Below are 12,655 nucleotides of genomic sequence, written 5' to 3'. Positions count from 1 at the left end.
TCACCAACACATGTATTTAATGGAAACCAGCATCTCGAATGCTGATCTCAAGGCCAACTTCCTGGCAATAATAGGAGCCTGTAACAAAATTTCAATTTGCTTCATTTTTGGCGAGAAGAGTCCTGGACACCTCAACTCCTTTTTAAGTCCTTGCTCAGAGATTTCCACTAGAAAAGCAAATCCTAGAGCAGTACTTAGTACGGTAACAACTGCAGACTGGTGATTATGAATTGCATCAGGTTTACCTGAAGGTACAAATGTACTTTTCAGAAATCCTCCCAAATATCACACAATAGAAACCTTTGAGACTGCTGATGAACACATCTAATTTTTGAAATTACTTACTAGCCTGAACCAAAATACCTATAATACTCCATTTAGAAACCAAGACAGAAACAGCACATAAACTAGTTCTCAGAAAAAACATTTGAAAATCTTCATTGATACATTTACATAAAATTTGGACAAACCCACACTGTTGCTACATTATGTCCGGGGCTACGGAAGCTGGTAAGTGAGCTACCTGCCTCATAGAGAATACACTTAAATATAGATGGACAAAAGCCAGATCATCTCATGCCTGCCTATGCGCACGAAAGTCATCTAGAGATCTGGTTCGGTGCAAAGATTAGACTGTTTATGAATATCCCCCTCCCTAATGCTTCCTCTCTTCCGATAAAATCACAAACTGATCCGTCACTTCTGGGCTCCATAATTGATATATCATGAAATTCGCTATCCAGAAGGTTTCTGTATTCAGACCAGAATTCAGACCAGAACACTTGGATGCTGTTTTGTGCATTTATATCTTTACATGCTCAGGAATGAGGCGCTGAATGAGTTCGGGAGAAGCACCGTTGAGCTCTGCAAGAAACAAGAATGAGGTTGGAACATTTTGTGAGATAAGGATCAAGAAAAAAAGGCAGTAGATTTTTTTTTACCTTGAGGTGTGAAGTTAAATAAAGGGGGTAGGGGGCATGCATTTGGTAGACGGGTGTTGGGGTCCCTCAACTCATCAAAGAATGGATGGGCACAGGCCTCCAACTGCAGAGGATTCATAAAATAATAATAATAATAATATCAAATATATCTTTTTTAAAGTTTCTAATTTGAAAAGCAGCCAATGTGTTACTGATGCTTTTATAGAAATTCAACAGTCCGTCCCACAGCAAATAATGGTATAACAAATGCAATACACCAGCTTATAAACAACTTGAAAAAAAAGCAAATTGAGCTTGAATCAAGAATTGCTTTAGTCTCGATACCTTTTACAGACAGTAAAATTTCAAACTAGGCCGAACGCAATTTCAAGAAAAGCTGATATCAGATGAAAAGTTGAGAGTCATTCACTACATGCAGCTAAAATACATGCAGTAGCAACCACTTCACATATGTAGACGGGCAGTAATATCATCTGGCCAGTGTGGGTTCAAAAATCTCAATACCTTTTTGCTTACTCATTCCATGTAAACCTGATAAAAGTATTCCAGAAAGATGGCAGAATATATTTAGTCCAGTGAAGATTCAAATTTGCATAAGTTATTCCACTTAAATGAAAATATCCCCAAACCAAACAAGGCCTTAATAAACTAAAACTGAACAGATTTCTTTTCCATAGATTAGATAATTACTATGTGTAATTTTCAGTTGATAGATGAGGAATCCAAGATTAGATATTTTAGCTAAGAATATAATGATAGTCACAAATTAAGTTCAATGTTTTATCACGTTTGCTTTGGGCTACATGAAGCAACTTAGCATTATATTTTATTACTTTTCTCCCATAATTTCCTTCGAAGTACAATATAAGCATGGAAAAACAAGGATCGCACATGTTGGATACATCTCATCATTGAATTTCTCAAAAATATCGATTGGCCTAAAACCATTATCCTTGAACCAAACTAGAACAAGTACTTGTATATGGCATTATTAAATCCAAGGATGGATTTTTTTAATGAATCTAAAACCATTTTATATTTTTCAACAATAGAAAAGGAAACAAATTAGAGTTTCATTTAAGCAAGCTACATGTCTCAGACTAGAAGCATGTAAATACATGGATATAGTTTTTTTATTGGATTTAAGTAACATTTGTCCAAAAAAATAAAAAAAAATCAATTGGAGGATTTTTTGTGATAACATCAATGGAGGTATATAATAAGGTTAACCCATTTTATAAGTTTAATGAATTTGATGAGCATTATTAATAGTACACGTTTTTAAATGAATGATTGGTGCATCAGATTTGTCCAAATTAAATCAAGAAAATAGATGTATTTCATTTTACATGATTTATAAAATATAATAGACACAAAATAGAGCAAAACTACCAAGATTGTTCTTTTATAAAATATTTGAAAGTGCTTTTGAATCGTTTTCCAGATTTTATTTTAAATATATGATAAATCTGTTATGATAAGATCAAGAACATTTTTCCAGGGTTTATAGTACAACCTAGCAATCCACAAATTAATGGAAATTTTCAAACAAAGCACTTGCCTAGAGCAACATGCGAAGCTCAGGAACTAAAAAAAGCATTCTTCCAAATGAACTCTATTAATTAGATCATAGGCATTTCAACAATTACAACCTTTAATTTCATTCAATCATAGACATGGTCCACCATACCGACCCATACTGCTCCGTACCAGAAGACTATACTATATTCATTTGGTACCCATACAATATCAAGGTTTGGTACAATTTAGGGACCAACCCAGCCTATACCAGATGGAATCAACCGATTCTCCCAATTTTCTTATGGTAGTGACTCATATGACAGTTTAGCCGATACCACGACCGAGCATGGGAAAAAGGTCTGCTGACCCAATGTCCATACAAGAGTTGTACCATATCATACTAAGCATATTGGGTACCAAGAAGGTACCAATAATTACTCGACACTGGTACAAAAAAGGGATCTTATCATACGATTGCACCTTCCCAACTTGTTCATGCATATGTTTGCTTCACTACCCATTAAACAAAAAAGTCTTCATGACAACCATCTATTCACAAAATCACTTAACGAAATTTTGATTGACAAGAATGCTCCCAAAATCACAAGTTAGCTCCTTAACATATTTTGCCTTAACCTTCTCCATAAGCAAGGAAATTTGGAGGGTGGATTTTGAGCTTAAATTGCCTTAAGTTGCACCACATGCCTATTGGCTTTTAGCATGGCATGTCTCTTTCCTGATGTTGCCTTATCAGTATGAGGAGATGGAGAATTAAATGGAGATATAGGATGAAAACAAAAGAATAAAGCTAAGGCTTGCTGTACTAGCGCATACCACCCCCTACCGGGTATATCGTACTGTACCAATATCGGATTAAGACTCGAGATGGGGGTCATATTGAGTCTCGGTATGCCTAACCAACCCCCAACAATATTACTAGCATGGTATTGGTATAGGGTCTAGTATCAAAAGCGAACCTCAGATAAAGAATATTGCCAAAAAAATGTCTAAAGTGATTTCCTACTTATTTAAATGTAGATGGCTTCTTGGAAATGTTTCCACCAGATTCGATGCCCAACTCTTGCAAATAAACTCTAAATGTGCACCGCTCAGTAGAAGGAAACAATTTTAATTCCAATCACAAGAAAAAAAGAGTAAATGCTAGGAAATTCTAAGCAGAAGGCTCTCTGGAGTGAACAGCCTAAGAAACTCATGATTCCTTGAAGTAGTGAATGAAGTGCCTTTATGTTTTTCTTTCTTTTTTCTTATTTGATAAAACTAGATTTTCATAATGCCAACTACTTTGTGTAGGTGCACCTTTGAACGGATGCATCACTTGACAAAAAGTTTCTTACTGCCTCCTTTTGAACTGTCACATCCGTCGACAGAAATTGTCTTTCCCACCAAACAGTCAACAACTACTATTTTCAAGTGACCATAACCCTTGCAGATTCTCACAAATCGCTTTAAAGGTTTATGTCCACATAGTAGCCATTAATCAGGATTCTTCATATGGATATTATGCCATAGATCACTGGTTGGTAAGATATTCATACAGATATTTGTGATTAACTTATTTATCTTTTCAATCCCACAAAACTATAGAAACTATTCTACTTATGTTCAAATATAATAATTGGAAAATATAGTCATATAATTTTAATAAATTTAATATCAATGAGAGATGTCGGGACATGATATCCTTATAGGGTTCTTCAACAAGACCAAGATTGTTTCATTGGTAAAGAAGGGACTATATATTCTTAAACACAGAACAGAAAGAAATCATCCACAGAAGTGGACAAACTCAAGTTACAATTTAACTACAAGCCACTTTAAGTGTAACCTACAGCCAAGCAGCACTGTATCCGATAGCATATAATGATTTTAGAGAAGACAAATGTGATATGCCCGATTTCAAGTTTGCACACCCACAAAAGATTACCATTCATCTTTTTATAATTTCAAAATAATCAAATAAAAACAGAAGAAGAAAATATTGCCATAAATGAGTTAGTAAATCACCAAATAGCGAAAGATATCTTACAGCTGTGCAACGCAAATTAGGTGAGTACTGGAGTAGCCTTGATACAAGATCAACTGCCTCAGGAGGCATTCTCTTGTGGAAAAGCTGCAAACCAAAAGCATGACAAGTTAATTATCTATATTTGATGCATGAGTTCTAATGCAATGCACTCACTGACCTTGTGCCAGGGATGGGCTTTAATCTGAGGAAATTTGAACTCGGTGTAATTTGGATTCATGCATTTAATCTCTTCTCGTGTAGGAGTACCTAATATCTTGAATAACAACAACAATCAGTTGGGTATGAGTTCAACTAATGAATAAAACCTGAAATACACGAACATACAAAGTAATCCAGGAAAAAGACCTTAATGATTTCCACCAGCTGATCAACACCACTCTCTCCAGGAAATAGAGGCTGCATTATATTCACTAGTTAAGCAACATGAGTAACTAAAGAAATGTTTGTATCAAAAAATAACCTATCAAAGACCAAATAACTATTAAAAAAGCAAAAAAGATTGACTAATTATAATAGCATGGTCACAAAACTATGTGTAATATATAGTCCATAGATTTACAATTTACATCATGCTAAATGAGGGTTAGTGGATAGCAGTCTGGAAAAGGATACTCTTCAATGACCTATGCTCATTCTTTTTTTTTCGATTAAAATGCTTCTTGTTCTTTTACCTACATGGTTTTAGAGTAAGGTTGACAGTACCTAGAGGACATTACATGATGGCAATTGTACACAAGAACATGAGAAAAGGTGCAAGACCTGGTAAGAGAACTGAATCATCCTAGAAGAACACAGTGAAAACCAAGCACTCAAACAAGGAGAAACTAGCATTCAAAACAACTAACCATCCTATATACTATAGATTTTTACCTCCACAAGACATTTCATTTATGCAATAGAAGAATTCAAATCTTTACATATTAAACACCACTCCTCTACCATGTCCAATTTATGACCTGGCTTAAGAGAGCTCACAAAAAGTTCGAATTAGTCGAATGTTGGGGTTTAGAAATGCATAATTAGTAGTATTAGTAAGAGCATCCTCCATGATTGAAAAGTGGTGGATTTATGAAAAAAAATTGTTCGCTGGTAAATGCATACCAAATGGGGCTTTAGCCTATTAATTTCGTAGGCTCCCACTCATGGAGAAGGATTGATGTTGGAGTCCCATGATGCATATTCTTGAATTTTTATGAATGGAGGACCTTGTAAAAACAAGGAAGCAGTGGAACTTGAGATGTGGGCCAAAGATGGACCTGGCAGTGAGCAAGTGATTGAAGAAAAATGAACCTCAAGATGGAACTTTCCATGCAAAATCAAGGAAGCAATGGAGCTTCTAAAAAAGAGTTAAGATAGGCCAGTTATCTACATCCAAAAGGTTTGTTATTTTAATATGAATATATCAGGTTGTGGACAGACAGATGACATTGTACCTACCCATACTTGATGCTTTACCTTCGGTGTCAGGAGGGTTTGGGGTTTGGTTATCTTCATTTGAAGTTTGACTGGGCTCAAATTGCCAATGGGCCTGTCCCCTGCCAAAACAAAAGGCACTAAAGGATGACTTCAAATGATTATCCCTTTTGTCAGGGTTTCCTTTTCTTTTGACAAGAAATGATTATGGTTTTTCTCAAGTTATTCAATTTCCCATGCTTCTAGGGGTGAAAAAAGCAACTTCATAAACCATAGCAGAAAATACAAACATCGTATCCACATCATTAAAACACATTCTAGAAAAAAAAATTGAAACAAGTGGAAGCACCTTGATTGAATCCCCATGATAGAATCTACCCAGTTGAAAGAGAAAAATATGGATGCAGAATCAAGTTTGCATCATATTCTTTCCAATACAAATTGTTGTTTGGGTAATAAAAAAACAATATAATTTAACTATCTAAGTCTAGATGAGTCCTACTTCTCAGAAATGGAATTTAAGGTTTCCTAAAGAGCCAAGAAAGCCAAAAAACAGAAAAAGGTTATCATAAGGGTGGACCACCCTGATATATGACAATGCAATTAAAATGTATATATGTAGATACATATACATATAATATATATACACATATATATCTGTCGTGTGCACAAAACTCGAAATGCTTAGCAGTGTCAAAACAATAACCATCCAATATTCCCACCATGTGTAGGTGGCAGACTAAGTAGAAGATTTTGACTAGCACGGTCTTGTCATGCCAAAATTCTATACAATATACTACCTGACCAAAGAAAAAAACTCTTTAAGATAGTTACTTTCAATTCTTTTACAGAAAGGAAAAGGTAATCCTTTTTGCACTTGAGACATTATCCAATGTAATGTCTGATAAACATAATTCCTAAGTTCTTTGTACTATTTTTGTTAATTTAAATCATCAGCAAAACTAAATATATCCTGAAATCATATGAATTAAATACACGTGCACAAGCTCTACAGAGTTACAAGTAAGTAAAATTAAATTCTTTAATCATCATAACACAAAGAAAAGAATATTTCTCTAACTTAACAGCACACAACATCCAAATTAAGAAGAAAACCAACAAAAAACATCTTAAGAAAGAAATTTATTAAAGTATGTTTAGCTTAAAAACCACCAGCATAATGTCTACCTGCCCCATAAGAAGCTCCGCTAAAACACAACCAACAGACCACATATCAATAGCAGAGGTGTATTCAGTAGCTCCAAAGATGAGTTCTGGAGCCCTATAGTACCGTGAGCAGATGTAAGATATATTTGGCTCTCCCAGAACCTGAAATTGGGTCGTCAGATGTCAGAGCTAAGAAATACACCGTAGCATAAGCATATACAGATTACATGACGTACCAGTTTCTTAGCACTGCCAAAATCACAAAGCTTTACTTGATGAGTGTGAGGATTGACCTGCAACATGAATCAAATCATCAAATAAAGTTCAATTAGAGAATACAACTCGATATAAAATTTTCATGTATTAAATCCATAATCATTAAGAATACTAGTTCCTGCAATAGTTGTAAGATTCACTAACTTCTAAGGTCCAATAAAGGCAATAAGATACAACAATTATTAATGAACAAAAAGATTCTGGAACCATAAAAAATACCTAGACAAATAAGAACCCAAGATGATCAATTAGAATAAGAGGTGCAATTAAAGAAGCATTGTGGGGTCATAAGAACCTTAACTTAATCTTGCAAACCTTTGTCCATCCATATAAAGTATCAGATGTATGGCCTACTAAGAGGTGCAATTAAATAAGCATTGTGAGGTCATAAGAACCTTAATCTTACAACCCTTTGTTCATTGACATAAAGTATCAGATGTATGGCCTACCAAATTTCAGCCAATGCCAACTTATGGAAACTGAGGGCATATTCTTTGTACCGCATATTTTTAGTGTAGCACACTTACATTTTTTGTAGATAAGATGGGCATACATGACTGTTTGTACATATGGGTTATAATGTGCATAAGTTATGAAATTGGTGGAAAGCTACACCATGCTACACTGAACTTAGCATGTGTAGTACTGTGTACAAGATACACCCCCCCCCCCCAAAATAAAATTCATATGTGAAAAAAGTTTAAGTGGTTATTAGAAATGCATGTAATGTGTCTTCCTGAAGAAGAATGTACAATCATCTGTATATTACAAGGGATCAAGCTTTACAATCTCAGAACCAAACCCTGTATCGATACCATGTTGGTACAGGGGTCGGTTCCGTGTCTAACACTAGATACACCCCCCCCCCCCCCCCCCCCCCCCAACATAGTATCAGTTTGATACCAGTATGGTATGGTATGCATGATATGGGGCTGTATGCACAGGTACTACAAACCTTGTAAGGGAGTGATACATTAGCTAGTACACCTTCCAAATAATGTGGCATTATAAAATAAGTTTCTCATAGAAGATATAAACCTACAAATGACAATATAGTAGTTTTCAAGTTCCTCTAGATGTCATCACAAAATCAAGTAAAGATTCCAAAACCCTTCTATGGTTACCTACGCTGTATATTTTACAATGAGATATTACTAATCTTAGTAGAATATAACAAAGTGACTGACATGGAAATGACTATTCAACTCAAAACAGTATATGACTCGGGCCACCACTAGCACCTACCAAGTCAAGATTGACATTAACCTCGCTTCTCTTGATCCGCTCAGCATTTGTTAAACCTCAATTCGTGATGGAACAATAGGAGGCACTTGTTAACCTAAACCTTAAGCATCGTTTGACAGAAGTCTAGCCATAATTCTTTCAACCTTTGTTCTGAGTCAACAATCTAGAAGAAGATGTTTGAGCTCTCTGACCATGAACTTTAGATATCGAGACTTCTCAGATTTACTTTCAGAATCTTGTTATTGCCGCATCTATGCAGCATTGATACACAACTCAAATGCATCCTTGCATAACAGATGCTGAAATACAATATCAACTTTTAAGCATGCCAAAAAGATTCCGTTAATCAGACTAAAGAATAACCAATGGAACCTATCTTTATACTCTAGGCAAGAAATAACATGAGACAATCTCTTACCAACAGATTTTGTGGCTTGATGTCACGATGGCAGACCCCTAGAACACGATGGATGTAAGAAAGCACACGACAGATCTAGAAAAACAAATGTGAATAAATACAGAATGCAAAATGATTTTGCAGTAAACAACAATTGGCAAAATATAATTACGGCAGCACCATTCACCTGGTATGTATACAACTGAACATATATGAGAGGCATATGTTGGTTCATCCGCCTATGGTACTTGCAAATGCAATAGACAGTCTCAGAGACGTACTCAAGTACAAGGTTGAGGTAGACCTCATCCTTTTCAGTGGTTGAAAAGAAATAGTGCTTTAGCTGAACTACATTAGGATGGTCAAGTAAATGCATAATTTGGAGTTCTCTATTCTTATATCTCTTATCTTGCAGGACCTTCTTGATGGCAACTGTTTCTCCTGTTTCCACACACTTAGCCTGTGCCAGATGTAGAGTATCATAGCATGATTGTAGGAAAACAACCATCACGAATTGCACGGTATAAAACTAAGAGATGACAAGAAAAAATTAATGCTATTTACCTGAAAGACTACACCAAATGAACCAGTGCCAACCACACGTTCTGCCATATATGAGATTGTCTGATGAACGATTGGCAAAAAGTTACCAACACTTAACCAAGATTACAAGTGATGAGTAAGAAATCATCAACAAGGTTTAATAATCTAAAGAGGTTTAGGAGGACTCATGTAGAAGATGGTTTGGGGTCCACTGCACTGTTGATACTCCGATGAAAATTTAGGTACAGGTCAGAACCCACAGATACCAAGCTAATGGATAACATTAGTCAATGCACAATGAATTCAAATGGATTTTGATTCCCAAACTTACAGAAGGGAAAATGAACCATGGGTATCATGTGAAAAATTTTTAAGGACTGTTAGAGAAGCAATTTTGAAATATGAACATCTGGAAAAAAACTAAGAGCACTAACAAACCCAGACCATGTATCTAGCTGATGCATTGACCTTATCAGCTACTAAAATTGAACAACATATTTCAGATTACCAGGCCTATGAGATGAGAAAGCTATGGCATTAAGGTAAATAAAGAAAGCTGCTAATTAGCAATACAGGAGCAACAAATTTATGTTCAGGAGATCATATCACCTGTTTAGGCTGGCCATGTCGACCACCTATTGTTGTTGCAATTATCTGACCTGTCTCAGTTCCATTTCCATTCACCATTGTCCCTTCGGTGTCCTGTAAGAGCCACTCTTGACAATTAAGAAATATAATAACAGAGATAAGCTACAGATGACACAAAAGTACTTTCTGAAATAAGGGCAAATTATACTAAAACAGTTAAAAAAATGAAAATATACCTTCTCATTGCGGCCTTCAACTTTATCATCTCTGATCGTCATTTCATGCATTTCATTTGGAAGCTGATTGACAGCAGCATGTTCAGTTCTAGCAGGAGAATCCCCATTGGACGTGCTTGCATCCAATTGTAAATGAGTTGAAGCTGCATTCTTATCTAAACTAACAGCTTTATCTGCAACCAAATGTGGTTCTGTAGAAACTTCCCCTGCTCCATCTTGATCAAACTTTGGTCTTTTGGTGCCAGGATCTCCACCCTTATGTGAAGGTGAGAAAGTTTCAGGGCATTATAACAGGATGAAAATTGAAAAAAAAAAGAAAAATACAAATCAAGAGGATATGCAATTATAATAAATCACATTACAGGCTTATCATGAAGCAAGCTATTTTTCTTCGTTGATTAAATGCCAAGCAAACAACCCCGTACGAATATTAGATAATAAAGGAATTTATCTACATTATTAACATTACCAGAATGTGCATTTTGACTTTTCAGCTTCCATAGTTGAAAGTTATAAAAATTTTATTCAAGTTTGATTCAATAAATTCTCTTGTAAAGATATCCCTATGTCCTTAGGCCTTTCTCGCCTAAGGTTACTCCTTTTTTTATTAAGAAAAAAAGGGAAAGCGTGCAAGTTCTTCTCATTGGTTATGAAGATTTTAATGATAATAAGTCTAACGATTCATCTACAAAAGATCAGCTCCAAAATTATTATTGATCCTAGGATTCGGTATGATAGACTGTTCCTTTCTGTTTCCATGAGAAATAATAGTGAGCACAGTCACACGGGAATCCAAGACAACAACTACCAAGTCTTGATAAGAAAAGGCGAGGGCATTAGATGAACACAAAATAAAATGACAAAACTGAAATGGTTAAAGAAAGCAGAAACCACAAGTAAAATGGTACAAATCAAACTAGCTTAATATTAAACATGCCTCATGAAACCATGAAAAAGTCAACTGACCATAACAAAACTTACGAAGAATGAAGAATCATGAAGCGCCAAGTGTCTGTTTGGTGAAAAGGAAAACTGTCTGGAAAGTTTATTCGAGAAGTGACAAACATGGAAAGTTTATTCCTACATATCTGGAAACTACACTTCTGGAAACCTTTTTGTTTCCGTGGAAAAATCCTCTTTTTCTTTTCCGTTGTTTTTCTTGCAACCAAACAGGCAAACAATGATAGGGATGTGAGAACTAGAAATATCCTTACAGAAACATTAAAATAAAATTAAACAAAAAAAAAAGCTAGAAGGAAACATCAACACTCCTCCCTCCCCCGCCCCCCTCCCTTCCCAACCCCGAGAGAGAGAGAACTCTGCCAGCATTGGCCATATCTTATTTTCCGACCGATGGAAGCATAGAAATGAATTAAAAAAAAAAAATTCTAGATATATAACAACATCAACCAGTACTCAAAATTAGGTTAAAACAAATAATCGCACACATGAAACAAAAACCAGAAATAAATAACAGAAATCCTCCCCTTACCATTCAATCCCACAAACACACACATCCCAAATATCATGAAATCAAATGAAACCCCATGAGAGCAACCGATTCCCGAGAACTAACGCCGCCTCCTTCCACAAAATCAAGCTAAAACAAAACCAAACAAAAGAAAAAATAAATAAATAAATAACAAACAGAAGAGCAAGCGGTGTGAACTTACGGGATCCGAAATCGACGACCTCCCGGACGCAATGCTCTTCAGCCGACACATCATATGCATGGTTCCCCCCTTCCAACACCCAAACCTGACTCTCTCTCTCTCTCTTTCCCTCCCTTTCTCCCCTTTTCTCCCTCCCCGCCGGCCCCTCAGAAAACAGAAGCCCTCTCTCCCTCCATCGGAGAGCACCGCCAAAGGAGGAAGAGAAGCCAAAGGAGGGGAGAGGAAGAGAAGAAACAAAACAAGAGACGATGGCTTCTTCCACACCCCACGCCCCCCACCCTCTCTCTCTCTCTCTCTCTCTCCTTCTCTATAACACAAAACAAAACAAAAAGAAAACGACCAGATTTCGGACTCCCACCCCTCTTCCTTTCTGTTTTTCCCCCTTCCTCTCTCCTTTTCCTGTCTCGTTCTTTTTTTCTTTAATTTTTGTTATAAATTTTTGCCCGCCCATCCGGGATTGGACGGCGGATGGGGGAGCAGCAGCTCGAGAGAGGGACCCTCGGGCGGTTTTTTTTCCTTCTTGAGGGGAGAAATGTTTCCGGGTTGTTGTCTGGATTTCGATCCGCTTTTGTCTATAATTAAGCACGCGTGAGAAGCGGTCGAGCGAG

The 12,655-nt window shown here is 36.2% G+C and overlaps 1 protein-coding gene across 3 annotated transcripts; it reads right to left on the bottom strand.

Annotated features, from left to right (window-relative positions):
* Positions 1-408: 408 nt before the first annotated feature.
* Positions 409-12,409, bottom strand: LOC103711152 (shaggy-related protein kinase alpha-like). Of its 3 annotated transcripts, none has more exons than XR_015988107.1 (14): positions 12,048-12,339; positions 10,375-10,629; positions 10,160-10,252; positions 9,572-9,631; positions 9,195-9,467; positions 9,029-9,103; positions 7,326-7,382; positions 7,111-7,251; positions 4,855-4,905; positions 4,667-4,762; positions 4,510-4,593; positions 1,266-1,472; positions 942-1,044; positions 409-864 (listed from the first exon to the last, which is right to left on the bottom strand). XR_015988107.1 is itself a non-coding variant. In XM_039126632.2 (14 exons), the coding sequence occupies exons 2-14, from the start codon at positions 11,867-11,869 to the stop codon at positions 803-805; spliced, it is 1,353 nt and encodes a 450-aa protein (XP_038982560.1). In that variant the 5' UTR covers positions 11,870-11,974; positions 12,048-12,404; the 3' UTR covers positions 409-802. The 3 variants fall into 3 exon arrangements, 2 of the variants coding, with proteins under 2 accessions (XP_038982560.1, XP_038982559.1); XM_039126632.2 differs by lacking the exon at positions 1,266-1,472 and adding an exon at positions 11,867-11,974 and having other exon boundaries at positions 12,048-12,404; XM_039126631.2 differs by lacking the exon at positions 1,266-1,472 and having other exon boundaries at positions 12,048-12,409.
* Positions 12,410-12,655: the final 246 nt, after the last annotated feature.

Source organism: Phoenix dactylifera, chromosome 6 (genome assembly GCF_051530095.1).
Source record: "Phoenix dactylifera cultivar Ajwa chromosome 6, Ajwa_hap1_PhDact_Kaust_v1.1, whole genome shotgun sequence".
NCBI classification, from domain to species: domain Eukaryota; kingdom Viridiplantae; phylum Streptophyta; class Magnoliopsida; order Arecales; family Arecaceae; genus Phoenix; species Phoenix dactylifera.
Note: the sequence above shows the minus strand (reverse complement) of the source record. Positions and strands in the feature narration are given on the sequence as shown.

Excerpts from the sequence above, each read along its gene's own strand:
- LOC103711152 (XM_039126631.2), bottom strand. The coding sequence starts at position 12,107 with ATGCATATGATGTGTCGGCTGAAGAGCATTGCGTCCGGGAGGTCGTCG. Across the intron at positions 10,253-10,374 it reads TTGAAGGCCGCAATGAGAAG|GACACCGAAGGGACAATGGT; the intron begins GTATATTTTCAT and ends TGGCTCTTACAG. Across the intron at positions 4,763-4,854 it reads AGCTGGTGGAAATCATTAAG|ATATTAGGTACTCCTACACG; the intron begins GTCTTTTTCCTG and ends TTGTTATTCAAG.